General features: G+C 39.8%; 1 protein-coding gene across 4 annotated transcripts in view; it reads left to right on the top strand.

Annotated features, from left to right (window-relative positions):
- Positions 1 to 23,319, top strand: part of cdh23 (cadherin-related 23) — a 1,336,251-nt gene that overhangs the window by 176,938 nt on the left and 1,135,994 nt on the right. For all 4 annotated transcript variants that reach the window (XM_051923904.1, XM_051923901.1, XM_051923902.1 and 1 more), the window contains exon 3: positions 13,326 to 13,409. In XM_051923904.1, coding sequence (XP_051779864.1) covers positions 13,326 to 13,409 — 84 coding nt within the window. The remainder of the gene's footprint in view (positions 1 to 13,325; positions 13,410 to 23,319) is intronic.

Raw genomic sequence — 23,319 nt, forward strand, 5'->3', positions numbered from 1 at the left:
TGTGTTAGGATGTAGTGGGTTGGACACTGACTGACTGACTGACATTAAAACATTAGGGAAACAAAAAAACAATAAGCCATTCGGCCCAGCAACCTCATTCATCCTATTTACCTGGATTGTTCTAAATAACATCAAGTTAAGATATGAAGTTCCCTAAAGTCCTACACTTCACCATACTACTTGGTAATTTATTCATTGTGTATATGGTTATTTTTTTTTTTGTTTGTTTTTTGTTCTTTATTTCGCCTTATACAATTTCTTGTATTAGGAATTTGTTAGTTTTCGCATACCCCATGGGGTCAGAGCGCAGGGTCAGCCATTGTACAGCGCCCCTGGAGCAATTACAGGTTAAGGGTCTTGCTCAAGGGCCCAGCAGAGTAGGATCTCTTTTGGCAGTGATGGGGATTCGAACCGGCAACCTTCTGGATACCAGTGCAGATCCTTAGCCTCAGAGCCACCACTTTGTTTGAATACAAACTTTGTAACATTTGTGGGAAATCTGCTCTTAACAAGTCTACAGTCGTGTCCCAGTGTTTTTGTTGCAGAATTTATTTTGAAGTAACAGCTGGACTCTACTATATTCCTTTAATAATGTGAAAAATTTCAATCATGTCCGTTCTTCTTCTCTTTTTGCTTAAACTTAAACAATTCAACTCTTTCAGTCTCTCTTCATAGCTCATACCATATCTCTCAGTCCCAGAATAAGCAAGTTGTAAATCTCTGGACTTTCTCTAGTGCTGTTATGTCTTTTATTTTGTAATATGGAGATAAAACCTGAATACAGTACTTCAGGTGAGGCCTCGCTAGTGTGTTATTTAACGTAAAATCATAGATACAGTACAATACAATTTATTTTTGTATAGCCCAAAATCACACAAGAACTACCTCAATGGGCTTTAACAGGCCCAGCCTCTTGACAGCCCCCCAGCCTTGACTCTATAAGAAGTCAGGGAAAAACTCCCAAAAAACCCTTGTAGGGAAAAATGGGAGAAACCTTGGGAAAGGCAGTTCAAAGAGAGACCCCTTTCCAGGTAGGTTGGGCGTGTAGTGGGTGTCAAGAAGAAGGGGGTCAATACAATACAATACAATACACAGAACAGAACAAATCCTCAATACAGTATAAAAATAAAAATTTTAGAAGTACGGAGCAGAATTTAACAGTAAATGATATCACATAAGAAGATTTGGATATATTTGGAGTCCTGGAGACCTCATTCATCAAGCTGCCTCCCCCATTTGGCCATTCCATGGCTGAAACAGTGCTGGGCCAGCCAATCCGATGAAAGGACCCCTCCTTCCCATGATTCCTGCGATCCTCCATCAGGGATGACTTTACCTTGGGCGGGCAAAACAACTTGACAGGTGTGCCGTGGCACCAAGTGCCACATTTGAGTACCGAGAAGAGAAACAGAATAGGTAAGGGTTAGTATCCAATTATAACTATCATGTTACTTATGTTTTAGTGCTAATGACTAACAACAGAGATGCAGTCTGTACTGTTAATCAGCAGCTCTAGTCAGGATATGCTAAACTGAAGTAGTGAGTCTTCAGCCGGGATTTAAAAGCTGAGACCGAAGGGGCATCTCTTATAGTAGCAGGCAGACCATTCCACAGTTTAGGGGCCCTGTAACTAAAAGCTCGACCTCCCATTGTTATTTTATTAATCCTTAGAATCATAAGCAGACCGGCATCTTGAGATCTTATTGTGCGCTCTGGTTTGTAAGTCATGATAAGTTCAGACAAGTAAGCCGGACTTTGGTCATTTAATGCTTTATATGTTAAAAGAAGGATTTTGAAATCTGCCCTAAACTTAACCGGGAGCCAGTGTAAGGATTTAAGAACTGGAGTTATGTGTTCGTATTTTCTTGTTCTTGTAATAATTCTTGCAGCCGCATTTTGTATTAACTGGAGGCTGTATAAAGAACAGTTTGAACATCCAGTGAACACCGCATTGCAGTAGTCAATCCTACTAGAGATAAATGCATGAATTATTTTCTCAGAATCCTGTTTATTTAGAAAGCGCCTTAATTTCCTAACATTTTTAAGATGGAAGAAACATGATTTGGACAACTTTGTAATATGCGCTTTAAATGACATGCTAGAGTCAAAGATAACTCCTAGATTGTGGGCTGATTCAGTATAATTAATGGGGATTCCAACTGAGTTAAATGATGACAAAATATTGTTATGATCAGCGTCATTCCCTCCAACAATTAACATCTCTGTTTTATCGGTGTTTACAGATAGCTAGTTCTCATTCATCCACTCCTTTAATTCATTAACACAACTAATTAAAGACAACATTGGAGAAACTTCATTTGATTTAAATGAAAGGTATAACTGGGTGTCATCTGCATACAAGTGAAAATTAACATTATGTTTCCTAATGAGAGATCCCAATGGAAGCTTGTAAAGTGAAAACAGTAAAGGTCCCAGTACTAAGCCCTGCAGGACACCATATTGAACTTCTGTGTATAATGATGGAGTACTGTCAGCACATTTCTGTACATATTGGAATCGATTTGATAAATAAGAACTAAACCAAGCGAGCACAGTGCCTGTAAGCCCAACATCATTTTCTAGCCTGTGTAGTAAAATAGAATGGTTAATGGTGTCAAATGCTGCACTTAAGTCCAACAACATAATTACAGTGGAGTTTCATTCATCAGAGGATATCAGAATGTCATTTACAACCCGTGTTAGTGCCGTTTCTGTACTATGACCAGTACGGAAACCAGATTGGAATTTCTCAAATAAATTGTAATGCGTAAGGTGTGACTGAAGCTGACTGGCGACTACTTTTTCTAGTATTTCAGAGAGGAACAGTAAATTTGAAATAGGCCTATAATTATTTAGTATGTGTGGGTCTAGGTCTGACTTTTTAAGTAATGGTTTAATGACTGACACTTTTAGTGCATCAGGTACTGTGCCATGCAATAATGAACTATTGATAATGTTTAGAATAGGCGCTGCAAGAACATCCATTGCACTTTTTACTAGTTTTGTTGACACTGGATCTAGGGAACAAGTAATGGACTTCATTTTAGAAATGAAAATTAAGACTTCCTGCTCAGTTACAGGATTCAAATTATTAAAGTGCTGAATGCAATGTGAGGCAGGGTCTGCTAAGCTAGTATGCGGTTTGTACTGTGATGCAGAGATCTGGAATCTTATATTTTTAGTTTTCTCATTGAAAAAGTTCATAAAGTCTGTACTGCTAATATCTGTTGGATTTTTTACACTGTTGATCTGAATTTCCATTTGTTAATTTAGCCACTGTTCTAAACAGTACCCGAGGATTTTTATTATTACTATCTATTATTGTAGAATAGTGTTCTGAGCGAGCTTTAAAGAGGGCCTTTTTATATTTATTAACACTCTCTGTCCATGCAATTTGAAAGACATGTAGCTTTGTTGTTCTCCATCTGCGCTCCAGTTTTCGACACTCTAATTTAAGAGCTTGAGTGTTTTCATTAAACCTGGGAGAGTTTCTATGTGCTTTGATCACTTCTGTGTCCAGAGCATTTCTTAACGTCACATTATAATGTGATGTTTAGCTGATCTAAATTGATCTAATCATCACCCACTTGGACTTGTAGTTCACACATTGCTATATATATAACCAAACATTCTATTAGCCTTCTTAACTGCCTCTGCACACTGTGTGGATGTCGATAGTGACAAGTCAGCTATGACTCCCTGATCCTTCTCATCAGCAGTACTTTCAAACTTTTATTTGTGTATTCATATTTAACACTTCTACTTCTTATGTGTTTCACCTGACATTTGCTTACATTAAATTTAATCTGATGCAAATCTACCTAAACCTGACCAAATCTTCTTGTAGCAATTTAACTGATTCCACATTCACCCTAATTTGGTATTATTTGCACACTTTACCAGCTTTTTGTTTATATTTCTATCCCAATAAATTATGTATATTATAAATATCAGTGGCCCTAGCACTAATCTCTGAGGGACACCACTTTTAACATCACCTAATTTTAAAAGCGTTTCCCTCACCATAACCCTTTGCTTCCTGCATTGCATTTCACATTGCTCCTTGAATCCCCACTTCTTTTAATTTGATGTCCAACCTCTCATGTTCAACCTTATCAAATGCCTTCTGAAACTCAGGATAATCCACCTCTTTGATCATATACGTTTGTTGCTTCCTCATAGAATTTCAGAACTAAAAAATAGGCCTGTTCCATCCTATTACATTTATAAGTCACCATCAAAAATGGTCAGTTCTGTAAAATCTGAAATGTAAAAAAGAAAACTTTGCCTTGTAGAGAAAAAAAGAGAGCAACAGATTAACAAGATTACACCTATACTTACAAGTTTTCTTTAGTTTTGTTGCAGAATGCATGGGTTGCCCTCAGATGCCAAACCTTATTAACATGCGAAGAAAGGAATTGCAAGTGGTAGAATTACTGCGCAGGGGTTTACAGCTTTGCAAACATATTGTATCATAGGTCCTAGAATGAAAACAGCATGCATAATCTCCTTTATAGTTCTTGTTCAGAATCAATTTTTTAAATCCGCACTGTGTGTTTTGCAAAATGACTTTAGCTTTGGCTCCAATTTACCCAGTCAAATAGATCTTAAGCACTCCTTCTGACAAATTTGAAGAAAACCCACACCATGGTTTCAGGGTAGGCATCTAATCAGTTTCTCAGTATTTACTAACATCCTCGAGAAAGTGGGAAAGTATTAGCTATCACAGGGAGCATCACACACTTGACTCTGTATTAGAAGTAAACAGCTGATGACTTCCAGGCTGCTCTAATGCATATCATGAAGAATTCATGTGTAAAAAGTGAATATTCACCAATAGTTTTGTTACCTTCATGGCACGCTCTCGTCCATTGAAAATGTTTTTAAAATGTTTTATCCACTCCTTTTTAACAAAAGTAAGTGGTGGCATTCAGATAAATTTTCTTTCAGGGCTGTTCTGCCTTGTCTCCTTTGTCATGTGAAGAACTGTGAGAAGTGTTATTTCAGGGATTTTCTTGCTAATAATTGAGGGTGACACAAGCAGAGCTGTGCCCAATTGCTTCGATTTGGATTGCCTTTGAATACCTGGGCCCTTGGCCCTCCCTTGTGGCATGTGCTTTATTTAGAGCCCGGCCGTTTATTTCCTCTGTCGTCTTGTTACTTTCATCTGTTTTCTCTTGGCTCCATGTGCTTATTCTGCCACTGGGTAGCAACTAAATCTTTATGCCGTGTCCCTGGAGGTCAGGGTCCTCTTTTGCCTAATAAATTGAGTCTCTAGTAATTATTGACTTTGAAATGGGCTAGAGGAGCACGTGTTTGGACTCATCTGAAGTTTTTTTTTTCTTCTCACATTTAGTTTCTCATTGCCAGATTAATCTGACCTATTTTTTTCAATTAATGCACGTTCTCAGATTTTTGCTTGCTGCAATTTTTAAACCTGCTAAATGATGTCTTAACACAACAGTTTGAATACCGGAATGCCTCTTGTTATTATGAAGTTCTACACTCCTGTATACAGTTATGCTATGATGAATAGGGTTCATTCCTGCTTTGATTCCAGTGCTGCCAGAATAGGCATTGGTTCTCTGCAACACTTCATTGGTGTAACAACAAGAGGGCACCACTGAGCCCCAGACTGCAGACACAATAATCTCCAACACAGTTCTGGGTTCAATAAAAAGGCTTTTCCCCACAGTAAATGCTGTCCTTCCAATTCCCATAGAGTGTTGCCCACTGCCTCCCAACTCTGATTCAATCAAGTGAGACTGTGGGCTCCCTTTTGACTCCGACCCAGGAACCATGTGTCATGCCCAGGTCATCCAGAACACTTCTGGGTTGTGCAAAAACCGGGGCAGTCCTCTCCCATTAGCACCCTCTGATGTCCTCACAGGTGGCGCAGTGGTAGTGCTGCTGCTTTGCAGTAAGGAGACTGTGGAAGAGTGTGGGTTCGCTTCCTGGTTCCTCCCTGTGTGGATAGCGCTTTGAGTACTGAGAAAAGCGCTATATAAATGTAATGAATTATTTTATTATTATTTATTATGGCACCCAAAGACCACAACAGTGTTGAGGGTGTCTTAATTGGGTTCAGCCTGAGTAACACTGTCACCTGTTATGTGAGGGAATGAAATGCTCCTGCTATGCATGTTCACCCAATCCATCCATTATGGCCCCCTGGCTGGACAAGAATTCACTTCTTCTATGGCACCTGCACTGGATAAGACTAGAAATTGTAAGGATGGATGGATGGATGGATACTACTTCAATGCTAAGTCATATACATGTTTTAGCTTTCACTTAAATTTGCATTCTGCCCAAATTGTTCCTACATGTCATTGATGCACAATTTGAGTATTAAAACATTTTAGTTTCAGGATCTTTGTTTGCAGTTTATTACCTACATAAAACATCATTTCATTAAGTTTTCAGGCAGCAATCCACAAAATAATTAATATTCAAGAGTCTCAATTTCCTGACTCTGATTTGATTAGTGTGCCTTTAAAATTTAATTCTTGTGGGCGATTCATGTAGTCTAAATGAACCTGTAAAGTTAACAACTACTCTCTGTGAAACTTTCAGTTTCAGATACACCACATTGTTTAATCGCTTTATTTCTAGACCTCACAAAGGCAACATAATTTTTATACTAAATGCACCATAAACAACCAGGTACAATAGTTAATATGATCTTTGTGTTTAAGCAGTCCATAAGTATTTATTTTGATGTTCCCACATTACAACATCAGGGATAGAGCATATTTTCCTACCTGACAGCTCAGTTTTTGGAGCTTATCTAAGCAGGAAGTCCAAAAACAGCCAGCCTTCCCTGCCTGTGGAAAATGCCACATCATTCACAAGAACCAAGGAAAAATTAGACAGCAGTTTTTAAGCAACAGAGGAACCATATCAGGCAGAACCAAAGGTGTGACGTCGTTTGTGTGTTTCACAGTGTAGAGATGGGGCTGCAAAGAATCACATTCCACTTTAAAAGCCCAAATGAACAACTCAAGGCTGTTTTAAGCCAGTAAACCCACAGTATAAAACAGTATCCTGCATGAGGAGTTATCTCAGTTATCTCACTGCCACTCAGAATAAAATCTCAAACAGGCAGCTATAAAGCAGTCATCAACAGTTAGGGCATTAGCCTTGGAGCAAGCATGTGCCATGTTATGTTGCTTTTCCATTATTAGTTCAGCAGCTTTGTTTAGGCCAATACCAGCTTAAAAGACTAAATCTGTGTGTATATCCAAGTCAGAATAAAATAAAAAGCACACAAATATGGGCAAAGAGATCTGGGGGACAACTTGTAATCAATTGTTTTCTTTTGCTATATGTTTCCATTAGGCAAAGTAATATAAAAATATAGTGTTACCTTTGATTTGTGCGTTGGCAATACACACATGTACAATTACAATTACAATTTATTTTTGTATAGCCCAAAATCACACAAGAAGTGCCGCAATGAGCTTTAACAGGCCCTGCCTCTTGATGGCCCCCTAGCCTTGACTCTCTAAGAAGACAAGGAAAAACACCCAAAAAACCCTTGTAGGGAAAAAATGGAAGAAACCTTGGGAAAGGCAGTTCAAAAAGAGACCCCTTTCCAGGAAGGCTGGGCATGCAGTTGTTGTCAAAAAGAAGGTGGTCAATACAATACAATACACAGAACAGAACAAATCCTCAAAACAGTATAAAAAATTAAAAATGTACAAGTATGGAGCAGAATTTAACAGTAGATGATATCACATAATATGATTTAGATTTATCAGTATCTATCAGTATTACAGTATTTATCCATTAAAGAAATAAAACATTGAATGAGGTATAATGATTTGTCCTTGCATTAAAATAGAAATACATCTTTAATTGGTGGGAGATCTGCAGATAGTAAGGAAATACAGATGACTCATAACTTAAAGGGCTTAAACCAAACACAAAAGTATTCAATCCCCTTGAAAGTCATCATAATTTTGTGCATGACAAAAGCTTTGTAAACATGTTTATTCATTCGGTATTTTTATCATACAATACATTCCTGTAGAAGTTTAACTGCATTAATACTTTGTCCAGAATCCTTTTGCTACAAAAACTGCCTTAATTCTTTTGAGTAAGTATGTATCAGTTTTGCACATTGTTCAGGAGTGATTCTTCCCCATTCTTCTTGGCAGAATTGATAGAGATCATCTACATTGGTGGGATGTCACTTCTGGACAGCAGTTTTCAAATAGTCCCACAAATTCTCAATAGTGTTAAGATTGACTTGGCCATTCCAAAACATTCCCCTTTCTATTTTTGAGCCATATATAGAGATAAAGAGCAATATAAATCACCTATTTGTAGTCCAGGGGTTTCAGTTGATTGTATCTGGAAGGTCCATCTTGTGGTGAGTGAGTATTTTGGTGTTAACTACTCAATGAAGACAAAGCAACACTCCAAGCAACTTATCATAAAGATGATTGAAAAGCACATGCCAGGAGATGAAGATAGGAAAATATACAAGTCAATGATGATACCTTGGAGTCCAGTTCAGTCAATCATTAAGAAATGGAAAGAGTGGTGCAGCTGTACATTTGTCCACAAAAACTGAGTGATCACGTATAAAGAAGACTAGTGAGACAGGCTACAAAGAGACCTACAAAGAGACCTGTGATAATCCTGAAGGACTTACAAGTTACACTGAGGGACCATGCATACAACAAATATTGCTCAGAGGGTCTTCACCAATATTGTCTTTATGGAAGAGTGGCAAAGAGAAAGCGACTCTTAAAAACACACACTGATGACATTTCAGCTTGTGTTTATGAGAAGGCACATGGGAGATCAAAACTGAGCGTTCTGTCCATCAGACTAAATGACATGTTTGGCATTAGCTAAAAAAATGAATATTATCAAAAACACGCCATCCCCACTGTGAAGTAAGGTAGTGGCTGCATCAGGCTTTGAGGATGCTGCTATGCATCAGGTCCTCAAAGGTTTGTGAGGGTAGAGGGTAAAATGAATGCAGCAAAATACAAAGAAAACCTGAAGAAAAAACCCCAGGCATAAAGTCAAAGACACATAGGAATGGTTCAAAAACAACAATGCTGATGTCCTGGGGTCAGATTTATAAAAGTTGCATGCGTACAAAAAGAGGCCCAAATCTGAATATGCATCATTCCAAGTGAAAACCGCAATTTATAAAAGAAATACATGAGAGGAGAAGTTGTGTATCTGTAGAAACTAGGCTTACTAGACTTGGTCAAACCGTGATTCATTATTTTGAGGCAAAGTGGCTTTAGAAAATGGCTGGCTTGTTGGTAAGGTAACCAGCTGAGCCCTCAGTTTTTCATGTGGCCTGTACTATTCATTGTAACAGCAATCACGTCATTACATGTGGTAGGTAATAGCAGCTATCCGCTCAGCGGCTGACCCCCAGAGTGCAGAGGAGAGGTGCTATAGTTTAGTTTAGTTCCGGCGCCGCTGAGAGTGGCAGCCTTTTCAGCAGCTCCGTGTATGACTATGTGTATGACTTTATTTTTTCTACTTTTCTACTTTTATTTTTCTCTTTTTTTTATTGAAAATTGTGAATTTCCCCTTGGGATTAATAAAGTATCTATCTATCTATCTATCTATCTATCTATCTATCTATCTATCTATCTATCTATCTATCTATCTATCTATCTTATAGTGTGTTTTCTATCTATCTATCTATCTATCTATCTATCTATCTATCTATCTATCTATCTATCTATCTATCTATCTATCTATCTATCTATCTATCTATCTATCTATCTATCTATCTATCTTATAGTGTGTTTCCTATCTATCTATCTATCTATCTATCTATCTATCTATCTATCTATCTATCTATCTATCTATCTATCTATCTATCTATCTATCTATCTATCTATCTATCTATCTATAATGTTGTGTATGTGATACAGTAATAGCGCTACTGCCTTCCAGTAAGGAGATCGTGGGTTTGCGTCCCTGGTCCCCCCTGTGTGGTATCGCTTCGAGTAATGAGAAAAGCTCAATATAAATATAATGAATTATTAATATTATTATCATGATGATGATCTTGTGCTCTTGGTTGCAGACCACAGCCAGATACTTTTGAATGCAGCTGGCAGTGTCTCAGTGCATCAGAAAGGAGGCTGCTCTACCTGCCAATGAAGATGTGCAGCATCGTGATTGCATATGCATAAGATTGATTAGCATGCTCTCTATTTGGATGTTTCAGGACAGCGTTTGATGTGCGTACACTAGCTTCATTCTGAGATGCATGATAAATGTGGGCACAGATCTCATTTCAATTGAGAGTTTTTGTGTGGAGTTAATAAAAGGCAGTTCACTCACAATCCAGATACAACCATATATTTAAAGAAGAGAGGGGAAAACATGCAGTGTCCAGATGTGAAAAACATACAGAGACCAGTGCAGAGAGACTCAATGCTGTCATAGCTGCCAAAGGTGCATGTACTGAATATTGACTGTATTGTATTGACCCCCTTCTTTTTGACACCCACTGAACGCCCAGCCTACCTCTTTGAACTGGCTTTCCCAAGGTTTCTTCCATTTTTTCCCTACAAGGGTTTTTTTGGGAGTGTTTCCTTGTCTTCTTAGAGAGTCAAGGCTGGGGGGCCGTCAAGAGGCAGGGCCTGTTAAAGCCCACTGCGGCACTTCTTGTGTGATTTTGGGCCTTACAAAAAATAAATTGTATTGTATTGTATTGTACTTTGAGTGAATGCTTATGTGATTAGTTATTTTGTATTTTTTATTTGTAATTAATTTGGACCAGTTTTCAGAGATCCGGTTACACTTTGACATTAAAGAGTCCTTTCCTGTTGAGCACAAAGCCAAACAAATCCTGTTCTTCTTCAGATTTACTATGAAGGTAAACGTCACCTCTACTGCATCGTGACTCTGAAATTCGTATGTGCAATCTCTGACACTTTTCCTTTGTCTTATGCTGCTAATGTTACAAAATTATTCACTTTTAAAGCAATCAGGATGTGCTAAGCTGAAATGAAAAGTTTTTGTGAGAATGGGATTCTATAGTGCAATGTTAAGAATCTTCTTCTTTCGGCTGCTCCAGTTAAGGGTTGCCACAGCGGATCATCTTCTTCCATATCTTTCTGTCCTCTGCATCTTGTTCTGTTACACCCATCACCTGCATGTCCTCTCTCACCACATCCATAAATCTTCCTCTTTTCCTCTTCCCTGGCAGCCCTATCCTTAGCATCCTTCTCCCAATAGGCCCAGCATCTCTCCTCTGCACATGTCCAAACCAACGCAATCTCACTTCTCTGAATTTGTCTCCCAACCGTCCAACTTGAGCTGACCCTCTAATGAACTCATTTCTAGTCCTGTCCATCCTTGTCACGCCCAGTGCAAATCTTAGCATCTTTAACTCTGCTATGTCCTTCTCTGTCTCCTGCTTTCTGGTCAATGTTAAGAGAAGCAGTATTATTTCTGGGCAATGGGATCTTAATTATGGCTTAATCATACCTTAACTGAATAGCTTGAAGCAGTTTAGTAGGGTGAAAATAGGGAATGCATCTTTACCTAGGATCAACAAGTTACTTTTTGAAGTGATAAAACATTCCCTGGTGAGTCGCTAAATTAGTTCTACTGTGCAAATTTAATTTAGCACCTTTGCATTCATTTTACACCTTCCTTCATCAAACTTAGCAAACAAAGCTGTTATGCAGTCTTTTTAGAACAACGGACACAGAAAGTGAAAAATAGTTTCACTATATTAGTATTATATGGGTGGCACGGTGGCGCAGTGGGTAGCGCTGCTGCCTCACAGTTAGGAGACCCAGGTTCGCTTCCCAGGTCCTCCCTGCGTGGAGTTTGCATGTTCTCCCCGTGTCTCCGTGGGTTTCCTCCCACAGTCCAAAGACATGCAGGTTAGGTGCATTGGCGATCCTAAATTGTGCTTAGTGTGTGGGGTGGGCTTGCTCCCTGCCTGGGGTTTGTTTCCTGCCTTGCGCGCTGGGATTGGCTCCAGCAGATCCCTGTGACCCTGTAGTTAGGATATAGTGGGTTGGATAATAGGGTTAGTACTGGATGGATAGTATTATATTGTAATGATGCTAGTTTAGCACATATTCTGTGTTTTTTGTAAAAGATGTTAAGTAGTATTCAGAGTGAAACAGAAACAAAATCACAAATTACTGTCACAAAATCTATTAATCAATCCCTGAATCAGTTTTTGATCTAAACTGTCCTGTTGTATACTATTCATTAGTGCAGCGCAATAATGACAAAGAGGACTGGAGGGTGTACATTATTAGCTTTTAGTTTTTGTATTTTATTCTTTTTATGGTATTCATTACTAATCATACAGTCTATAAAGTAAACATTGATGGGTTGATGGCCTGTTTAATGCTTTTTATCATTTTACTGGTTTACTGCTGAGTTTATTGAAAAAGTATTTTAATGTTAGGCTTTCTGTAGATAATGATGCATTTCTGTGGCTCTAAGCTTTCCTTGAATGTAGAAAATATATTATTAGAAACTTTAAAAACTAAATACTAAGAGTATTTAATTGTTCATCTTGAATAAACATGGATTGAGAATTGGAAAAAAATTACAAAATGTGTTAACTTGTATGATAGTTGTGCAAATTGCAATTCTGTGTAAATAGGAATGCTAATTTTGGCTTGTACATTATCTATGAAAAATGCCTAAAAAATATGTTGCCCAAGCTGAAATAATTATAGATAAATGTATGCAACTGTTGAGCTCTAAATATTCAGTGAAAAATTGTGAAATCTGGAAGAAAAAAATGATGTGCTGAGTTTCTGTAATTACTGATAAATGCATTGGTTGTAAAAAGGTGAGTTTTCTTTTTGCATGAATTTTCATGTTTTCAGTTGTGTTCCATCAACGCGGCTGCATTGTACATGACAGGATTCTGACTGGCATGGCCTTCTTTTCAACATTTACTTCATTAATGTTTGCCATATGCAATAAAACCAGTTAATGAGGCAATAAATGAGCAAAAGAATAATAGTCCTATGATGTTCTTGAAACATTTGAAACAATTCTAGAGATACAAATGAATTACTACAAGGACAGATTTCAATAAGAGAGTTAGCACTTTTCTTAAATAACACAATGTAGATTAGTTTTAATATATTTCACATTAAAATAATTAACTATATTTGTGTTATTTTTATTATTGTCCTGGAATAAAAACACACACTATTTAATCTCACGTTATTGCCTTGTGTTAGAGAGACTGAGGTACCAGGGACCAGCTCATCCAATCCTCCTTCTGTATTTTTCTATAATATGTTCCTGCATAATTTTCACATTTTATTATTATGCCTTGTTTTCAGGTCTGTCTCAGGTCAACCGTTTGCCATACTTTTTGAATTTCTTCTTTGACAACTTCTTCCTGATCTATGAAGACACTCCTGTGGGTGAGTTTTGGAATCAGTTTTAAAGGATATTTTGTTCATCTTTTAAATGTAGCATAGCTTAAAAAGTTGAGACAGCCAATTATGTGATCAGTTAATATATTTTGCACAGCATATTTTTTTTAATGCATACCTTTGAGGTTACTTGAAGGTCGTCCATTGATTCCTTTTCTGTCTACTTGCCCTGGTGAACCTCTTAGAGGTGTCAAGCTAAGAACAGCTCAGCAAACATTTGTTTGCCCAACAGCATTCTCCAGTTCCTTCGAGGGATTCCTAGACATGTGTAGAAAGAATTGGCAAACTCCCATGAACAGTCCGGTATTTGTGCTCAGCCATCTGGCAGAATTATCTTTCCAACATTCTTTTATAACTTTTTTTCCAGGGAGGCTTACATTTTTTATGAAATGGTAAGAAGAATATATCCTGTGGCCCTCCATTTTAAAGTGTACTGGGATTGTCAACCCATTAGTATTGTCCATTCTTTAACTAGGGACTGAAAAGGTCTGTTAAGTGGGAAAAATTGAACATTATCCAGTATCTTCTACATTTCCAGCCAGAAACATTACGTTGATGTGAGCCATAAAAACTGGGATCTGTCCCACCAGTTGCTTCAGGCACTGCCTTCATCAAGATGCTTATTTCCACAGATTACAGGACATACATACTGTACGCGTTTCTGCCATCTGTCCAGACCGAAGGTTAATGTCTCCTGGCCCTTGCTGGTAGCAGCCTGAGTAATACTCTGTTTGTCTTTCCTGGATTCCTGACAGTTTTTCTACATCCTTTTTGTGGTTATTCAAAGGTCTGTTCATTGTCTCACTTATACCTTCCTAGCTTCCTAAATGTTCCTTAGGCTACCATTATATTTGCTACTTTCAATGTCTACCAGGACTTTCTGATGAAATCAAGAACCACATTACAAGAATATTCCCATTCATTAAAGTTCATACTGTGTGCTCTATTACTGTTGGTGTTCACCAATGGCCTTAAAGGTTGCCCTTACAACATGACCCAACTTTTTTTTGGCCACAACTCCTTGTATTGGTCACCCTTATTTAAGTACTGAAGATAATCCATTGAGCTCTTCTGAAAATGATGAATAAGATATATTTCAAACATTAATATCTCATAGACACACACATTACCCATTTGTTCCTCCTGAGTGCATCTTTTTGGCTGGCCCAGCTCATAATCAACTAGTACTCAGGCAAAAGCTCTCACTTTATCTGTCTTTAAGTCTGAGAAGTGAAAAGTGAACATATAAAATTATATTTCCCCATTTATAATGCTTTAATTTTAAAAGATATTTTCAACAGAATGTAATCTTTTTAAAGATAATTTGCTCAAATTTCATATTAGTGTTTTAAACGCATACTTATCCAGGCTTATACAGTGCATCCAGAAAGTATTCACAGCGCATCACTTTTTCCACATTTTGTTATGTTACAGCCTTATTCCAAAATGGATTAAATTCATTTTTTTCCTCAGAATTCTGCACACAACACCCCATAATGACAATGTGAAAAAAGTTTATTTGAGGTTTTTGCAAATTTATTAAAAATAAAAAAACTGAGAAATCACATGTACATAAGTATTCACAGCCTTTGCTCAATACTTTGTCGATGCACCTTTGGCAGCAATTACAGCCTCAAGTCTTGTTTAATATGATGCCACAAGCTTGGTACACCTATCCTTGGCCAGTTTTGCCCATTCCTCTTTGCAGCACCTCTCAAGCTCCATCAGGTTGAATGGGAAGCGTCGGTGCACAGCCATTTTAAGATCTCTCCAGAGATGTTCAATCGGATTCAAGTCTGGGCTCTGGCTGGGCCACTCAAGGACATTCACAGAGTTGTCCTGAAGCCACTCCTTCGATATCTTGGCTGTGTGCTTAGGGTCGTTGTCCTGCTGAAAGATGAACCGTCGCCCCAGTCAGAGGTCAAGAGCGCTCTGGAGCAGGTTTTCATCCAGGATGTCTCTGTACATTGCTGCAGTCATCTTTCTCTTTATCCTGACTAGTCTTCCAGTCTCTGCCGCTGAAAAACATCCCCACAGCATGATGCTGCCACCACCATGCTTCACTGTAGGGATGGTGCCTGGTTTCCTCCAAACGTGAAGCCTGGCATTCACACCAAAGAGTTCAATCTTTGTCTCATCAGACCAGAGAATTTTCTTTCTCATGGTCTGAGAGTCCTTCAGGTGCCTTTTGGCAAACTCCAGGTGGACTGCCATGTGCCTTTTACTAAGGAGTGGCTTCCGTCTGGCCTATCTACCATACAGGCCTGATTGGTGGATTGCTGCAGAGATGGTTGTCCTTCTGGAAGGTTCTCCTCTCTCCACAGAGGACCTCTGGAGCTCTGACAGAGTGACCATCGGGTTCTTGGTCACCTCCCTGACTAAGGCCCTTCTCCCCCAATCGCTCAGTTTAGATGGCCGGCCAGCTCTAGGAAGAGTCCTGGTGGTTTCGAACTTCTTCCACCTATGGATGATGGAGGCCACTGTGCTCATTGGGACCTTCAAAGCAGTAGACATTTTTCTGTAACCTTCCCCAGATTTGTGCCTCGCGACAATCCTGTCTCGGAGGTCTACAGACAATTCCTTTGACTTCATGCTTGGTTTGTGTTCTGACATGAACTGTCAACTGTGGGACCTTATATAGACAGGTGTGTGCCTTTCCAAATCATGTCCAGTCAACTGAATTTACCACAGGCGGACTCCAATTAAGCTGCAGAAACATCTCAAGGATGATCAGGGGAAACAGGATGCACCTGAGCTCAATTTTGAGCTTCACGGCAAAGGCTCTGGATACAACCGACACAAAGTTTGTCACAGGTTCAAAACAAAAAGTTTTATTTTGCCAATACCTCCTGAAAGTTTCTTGACACGTTGTACAAACACAGTTCCCCAAAAATGCTTCTTCCTTTCTCCCTTCTCTTCTCTCCATCCACATCTGTCCAGCAAGTATTGCCTACCAGCCTTCCTTCGTTCCTTCCTCCATCCTTCCTTCTTCCCTACACTGACTCCACTGGAGAAGGCTGTATGACTTTCTTTTGTGTCAGATCCGGGAATACTTCCAGTGATAGGGCATAGTCTGATAGAAGCCCTTCTGGGTCAGGAGGAAACCCCAAAAAGGTAAGGATCTCTAATCCCTGAAGCATGCCCTGGTGGCACCCAAGGGACCCAGTAGAGCTGACTATCGGCAGTACTAATCCCATAATGTTCTGCAGGGTTCCACACAGTTACTGCAATCCTAGTATGCTGCCATCTAGTAGATGGGGCTTAAAAATCAGAAGCCTTCCCCAACTGTTTGTTTATCTTGTCCTCCCATCCGGGTAAGGGTCCCATGCTCATCCCGGGTGGAATACCAGGGAATCCTGCCTGGCACTTACAATGTTTGGAAGGTTTGTTTCATATTCTCAAGTCCTTGCATAAAGAAATGGTTTCTGGCTTCAGCCCTAAATGCACTTAACCTTAATTTAAAGTACATGATTCAGTATTAATTCTGCTGGATCTACATTATCAATGCCTCTGAGCATTTTAAAGACCTGAATTAGGTCCCCACACAGTCTGCTCTGCACAAGACAGAACAGTTTTAATTCTGTCAGAGTACAACATTTGTCCTCAAGTCCTATGTTGGTCCTGGCTGCTCTCCTCTGCATAGCTTCAAGTGTTTCTATGTGTTTTTTGTAGCGTGGTGACCAGTACTGCACACAACACTCCAGATGCTACCTCACTTGTGCATTATGTAGTCTAAGCATACACTCCCCTTGACTTACAGTGCATTCATCAGTTTCTACAATATAACATAATGCTTTTGTACATTACTTAGATGATGAGACTGTTGTGTCAACATCAGAGGTTGCTTCCTATAGAATGTTGCTCATCAGCGAATTTCACGAAAGTGTTTTTTACAGTGAATTTTCCGGGTTCAGTGACCATGTTTGTCAGTTTTTTCCTGACAGTTTGCTATGTGGGGAGCTTAGACAAGACCCCCACCCAGTATTCCATGATGCTTTGTGAGACCAATGTGACATCATAGAGCTGTAGAAGCTATGTTGATTGGGGATGTCACTACCCTATCTGCATTACCTACCTGATTTATGCTGAGCATGCATAGAACTTTCCATAATGAAAATATTCTAAAAATACTTGATTGTTCTTTATGGAGTCTTTGTAGATTATGTCTTCACTGCCGAATTAAGCAAGTTATTCTCCTAAATATGTAGCAGAGACTGGTTAGAGACAGGAACAGTCCCCGGAGTATAAAACACTGATCCTTTGCATCACAGGCTTTGTGGTTTGCTGCTTAGTTGTAGTGAAAGGACTCCAGGAGATGTAGGGAGAGACCAAGAACTTGAAGTATTGTGGACTTAGAATATATATCTATCTCATGGAGACCAGTGCTCAGGTCACATTTTTGGTCACAATAGTCAGTCCTCCATAGACGGCAGATGCTTCCCTAGCACTAATGGACACCTAAACCATTGCGGACACCTCCACATTGGGAGGATTGGGAGAGCAAGTGTGGCCAGAGAGTAACCTCCCCAGGGATGCTAAATGGCAACCCCCCTGGGTTGCAGCAGTGCCTTGGACTTCCACAGGGCTTCATGGGAGCTGCTGAGCCCTTATAGGCAGTTCTTCTGCCACACCTGAAAGTGCTACCTGAAATGAGTCATCAAGCACCTGGAGCACTTCCGGGTGCCTTATAAAAGGAGCCAGCAGCCACTACTTGGAGAGCCAGGAGGAAAACGAAGCTTGACCGAAGTAGTGAAGGAGAAGGAAAAGAGTGAAGAAAAACTATTGTGTTTGTGCTGTGCTTGTGCTTTGGACTGTGTTTCTGTGCTTGTGGGAGACAGGAAAGACATTTCCCACAAGGGAAAAGAAAAAATAAAATGTGTGTGCTTGAATTTGTGTCTTGTCTGTGTCGGGTTCAGGTGGCAGTGCCAGCCTGGGTGGTCCACACCATTAAATCATTATAATCCTAATCTACTCAAAACTAGTTCAATTTGTCCTCCCCTACTGACTTCAGTGCATTTAGCAGAGATTAAAAAAATTTTAGAACAGTCCCAACTCAAACTCAAGACAAAGTAAGGACAAACTCTATGCAACTGTGTTTGATCTTATTCAGGAAAAGATCCCAGTTGCCCCATGGGAAAAAGACTTTCTGAGACTAAGGTCATAAAGCTTATGAAACCATTTCTGGACAAAGGCAGAACCGTAACAACAGTTGCATGGAGTCACTTCAGTACACATGTATTTTGTGAGCATGCCCGTGTCAATCAAACAGAGGAAGCTGTGCAGTCTACTTGTGTCTTTACTCTATACGAAGATAAGTAAATAAATCAAGGTAAATAACATTCAATCTGGCTTTTATATAAGTAACATATAAATGTTTTTATATAAAGACCATCACAAAACATAATTACAAACAGGACTTTTCACGATATCTTGGCGAGCTCGGCATGCCCTGCTTTTTCTTTTCGTGGGGCAGACTGACTGGCAAGATGACACCCGACCTGTTGCTGCATCCAAACGGTACCATCTTTTGCCTTTATGCCTAGTGCAGCTGCATTGTTTTTATACTGTATGTGAGTGGATGTTTCTTGCGGGGAGGGCTTCTGTTCTCTTTCTCTGATGTAGAACCCCTATCATCATCCGAGTTCACCTCTGTTATAGAACATCTTTATTTGAAAACAGCAGTGTCAGATCAGGGGGAACGTGAATGTGAGTGAGAGAATAAAACTGAATAATAAAAACAAAATAACACTAACCTTTACAAGCATCATAAATTTACACTGGCTGTTACAGACTCAAATCAAATGTATGTTTTTTATTGTACAATAGTACGAATGAGAGCAGCTCCTACTCAAAATAATAATCTTGGAGGGTGCCCGGATTCGATCCCGCGACCTCTTGATTATGACTCAACATTTCTTACTGCTGCACCACCCACAAAGTCATATGTGGGATGAACCCTAACCCAATTTCTTTTTCTTTGGTTAAATTCTTGAATAAAAGTGCACTTGTTTTGTTATACGTGAGCCTTTTGTGAAAGTGTTTATTTGATATTTGGACTTCAGTCTTCACACATTATACACTCCACATCAAAATTTTGTTGTTAGTACTAAAACATGAAAAAGTTACTATTTTAGGTATTTGTTAAACATTTCTTGCATTTCTGGTCATCCTACACTTACCCAGATCTTTGTAGACACGGAACACACATGAAATGCTTGAGTTCCAAATAACGATATATTTTTTACCCTATGCAACTCAAGGACCTCTCACGCAGATAAAGACTTGAGCTGGGAGAACTTTTTGCCCGAGATGAGCTCCAGGTATGTGATAGCAGGCTACTTGGTGCTTGTGCTGATTGACGCATTTACTAAACAAAAGACGCTGATGGAGAGGTATGAAGGGATTTAGGGTGGCCTGATATTACAAGTTTCTTCATAGGCTTTAGGGATTCTTCTGTTAAATCTCTCGACTATCTCTATCAGTTTGAGGATGATATATAGTGGTCTTCAGGTGCTTTATTTTAAGTAACTTGGCCATTTCCCTGAATGTCTCAGAGGTGAAAGGCATCCCCTAGTCTGTCAGAACTTCTTTAGGGATGCCAGCTCGTGCAAAGACCCCAACTAATTCCTGTGTGATGGCTTTAGATGTGGTTGAGCACAATGGAACAGCTTTGGGATATCGATTAGCATAATCAACAAGGACTAAAATATATTTGTGTCCTTGAGCAAAGGGCTCTAGGGGTCCTACGATGTCTACCCCAATTCTTTCAAAGGGGATGTTAATTAGGGGAATGGGAACAAGAGGAGCACGGTCCCTCCTAATAATTTGTCTCAATTGACAGTCCGGATAAGAAGTATAATAGTGACGAACGTCCTCATTGATTCCTTGCCAAAAAAATCGAAGCTTAATACGCTCCAAAGTTTTTTTGGTGCCCAAATGGCCTCCTAGGAGCTAGGCATGCGCTAATTCACAAACCTGCCGCTGGAAGGTCCGTGGAATTAGCAGCAACTTCTGCACCTCCCCCTCATGCTCTGCTACCCGATATAAAAGGTCATTTTCTAAAACAAAGTGAGGACACTGTGGCATGGGCTTATGAGTGCACTAGCCATTGACAAGAACAACTGCATTTTTTGCAAATTTTAGGTAATCATCATTCCACTGTTCCCTTTTAAAAGAAGCCAGCATTTTTTTAAACTGATACTATAATAAAGAGAGAGGGTCAGGACCGACCTCAAGGGGCATGGTTTCCTCCCGCTCCATTGCAGCATTGATGGATGATTTCTCTGCCCGTGACGTTCCTGGAATTGCCATGTCACACTGAGTGCCTGCATCATCTCTCTCTGCTGGCTGTTTACACGGCGTGGAGGCAGCTTGAGACAGCTTATCCCCCATCTATAATGAAGCCCAAATTTGCCTTAGGAGTGGAAGGTGCTAAACCACTTTTAATTTTAGACTAGTCAAGCCCCAGTATCACCAGAAATGGTGGATTTCAAAGGGCCGCTGTGGCCAACTTTGTTAGTGATCCTTCATAGCTGATGACGGACCTGTACCAGCAGGTTTCTCCATGGATGCAGGTTATGCTAGTCTTTACTTTTAGCCATTGTTGGGGTTAGCACATATTGGTGGACAACAATGGAAATGTTTCTGCCAGAATCGAACCTCAGTTTTAAATCCATTTACAATTACCACTCCTGTATTTGGAGTTTCCAGGGGATTTGTCAGAACAAACCAACCTTCCTTCCCTCTCCTGCTGCATTCCTCCTCGTCCCCGAGCAGTTTGCACGTCTGTGAGGCCTGGTGACTTTGGCACAGGCTCTGGTTTGTAGCGAGGGGGCCAAATTTTTGGAACATAATACTTTTTGGGTTTGACTAAGGGACGTTTCTGCCCTCCCAGATTGCGAGGTCGTCCTACATGTATCTACAAGCTCTATGAGCTCTAACATGTTTTTGAATTGTCCCCAGATTGGCTGGGTGAAGTGCTCAGGTATTCAGAAATGTGTAGCAGGCCACCTGTTCCACTAATTAATGGCCACAATTTTCATTTGGCCATAGCCACCACCCAGCTTTTACCCACAGCGAGAAACCCTGTTCTTGGGTTGGCCTCTCTGGGTCCAATGTCAACCATTTTACTTTTTCCACCTGCCAATCTGGTGCACTGCCACGTTGATCTAAGGGTTCTGCCTTAGTGGGGAGGAGGGCACTCTCCTCCGAGAGAGTATAATAAGCCCTTTTTACCTCCCCCATCTGGATCAGCCCAATCCCGTGAGCCCTTCCCACACACTCCCCGTTTCTCTTAGTTTGCCCGGTTAAGTGTACTAGGAACGGAACCTGCACTGGGTCTGTCCAAACCAGGGGACACACTCCCCACTCGGAAACTCAGCCATGGTACTTTCCTACCTGTATGTGTTTTAGGTCCGGGTCCTGGCTCTTCAGGAAATCCACAATCCTGCCGACTACGCCAATGTTACAAATGATTTGACAAAAGAGCCAAAAAAAAGGTTTGGGGCAGCTACCTGTATATTATTTCCTGGCTGCAAAAGGAAAGAATAATCACAAAAGATGTGAATACGTTGGAGTCTAGTATCGAATTGCATTGCTGGCAAAAAGATAACGGTTTTAAAGCAGGCTGGAAGAAGTGACGTCATCTCTGGGATTGGAACCGGGTGATGTTGCTAACCCCGTGACCGGAAGTGATGTCATCTCTGGGCCCAGAACTGGAAGTGATGTCATTGTGTCCAGGACCGCAGTCTCTGCAGCGCTCCATGACCCACTTTTCTCACCCATGCTACAGAGTTTTTACAGAAAGTGTGAAATAGTTTGTACATGTCTTCTTGTTTATCAGGGCATTTGAAGATTATTGGTGATAATGTGTACTAAACGATTAGAGTAAAAATATGAAGCGTTTTATTCCTGAAATCTACACTTTTATCCTTATCCTACTAGAATCTTTTTGAATGATTTAACTGTAGGAGCTGCTAATGCTTTTTAAGCCAAATTTGTTCCATTGAAATATTCATTAGCCATGTTTTTATGTCCTAACTTCTGGTGCAATGAACTAAAGTGCACTATATTTCACATGTTTCTCCTTAAAGTTAATGTAGATTCAGCATTATGAGCAATGCTGCACATCCTCTTTTTGACACACTAACAGTGAGTACTTTCTGCCAATGCATTATTCAGCTGAAGTATTTCAGGAAATGCTAAAGGGGCTCCTTTTATACCAACAGCAATATGCCTGTATAATGTGTGACTGTGACAACCAAGTCAGACTCTTTTCTTTCTTCTTTTTTAGTCATTCCAGTGTGTGGTTAGACTACAGTGTATATATATATATATATATACAGTGTGTATATCTATTTATCTACCTATTGTAAGATAAGAAGAACAAACACAGCAAAAAGGTTTGGGGTAGCCTCCCTGCATACTTGGCAATCAGGTTAAGTATGAGCAGTTAATGCAAGAGGTCTTTACAGACGTGAGTCCAAAACAGAACGGAAGAACAAAATGGAAACATGGCCGTTGTATAGTCGGGACAGGAAGAGATGGGTTCAGATGGACCAAAAGTGAAAGTGACATCCTTAGTAGGCAGGTTGATATTACCAGGAAGTGGAAGTAATGTCTCTAAGGGGCGGGGTCTTCTGTTTGTCTGCAGTGGAACAAAAAGAGAAAGCATTAGAGTTTGGTGCCAGGCCCTGCTCCAACAGAGAAACACAATTTTTTCAAGCCATTAAACTGTCTCCGATGTGCATGTTTGTGATGCTATCTAACTAAAAGTTATATATTGTAAAGTAATGTGTTATGTTGTGTAACGCATTAGAAAGGAAAGCGTAGTTAACAATGCCATACGTTTCCACCATACTGGCACGTTGTTTGTATCAATTATTTTTGACATACTGTA

The sequence above is a fragment of the Erpetoichthys calabaricus genome, chromosome 2, assembly GCF_900747795.2.
Source record: "Erpetoichthys calabaricus chromosome 2, fErpCal1.3, whole genome shotgun sequence".
Lineage (NCBI taxonomy): Eukaryota > Metazoa > Chordata > Cladistia > Polypteriformes > Polypteridae > Erpetoichthys > Erpetoichthys calabaricus.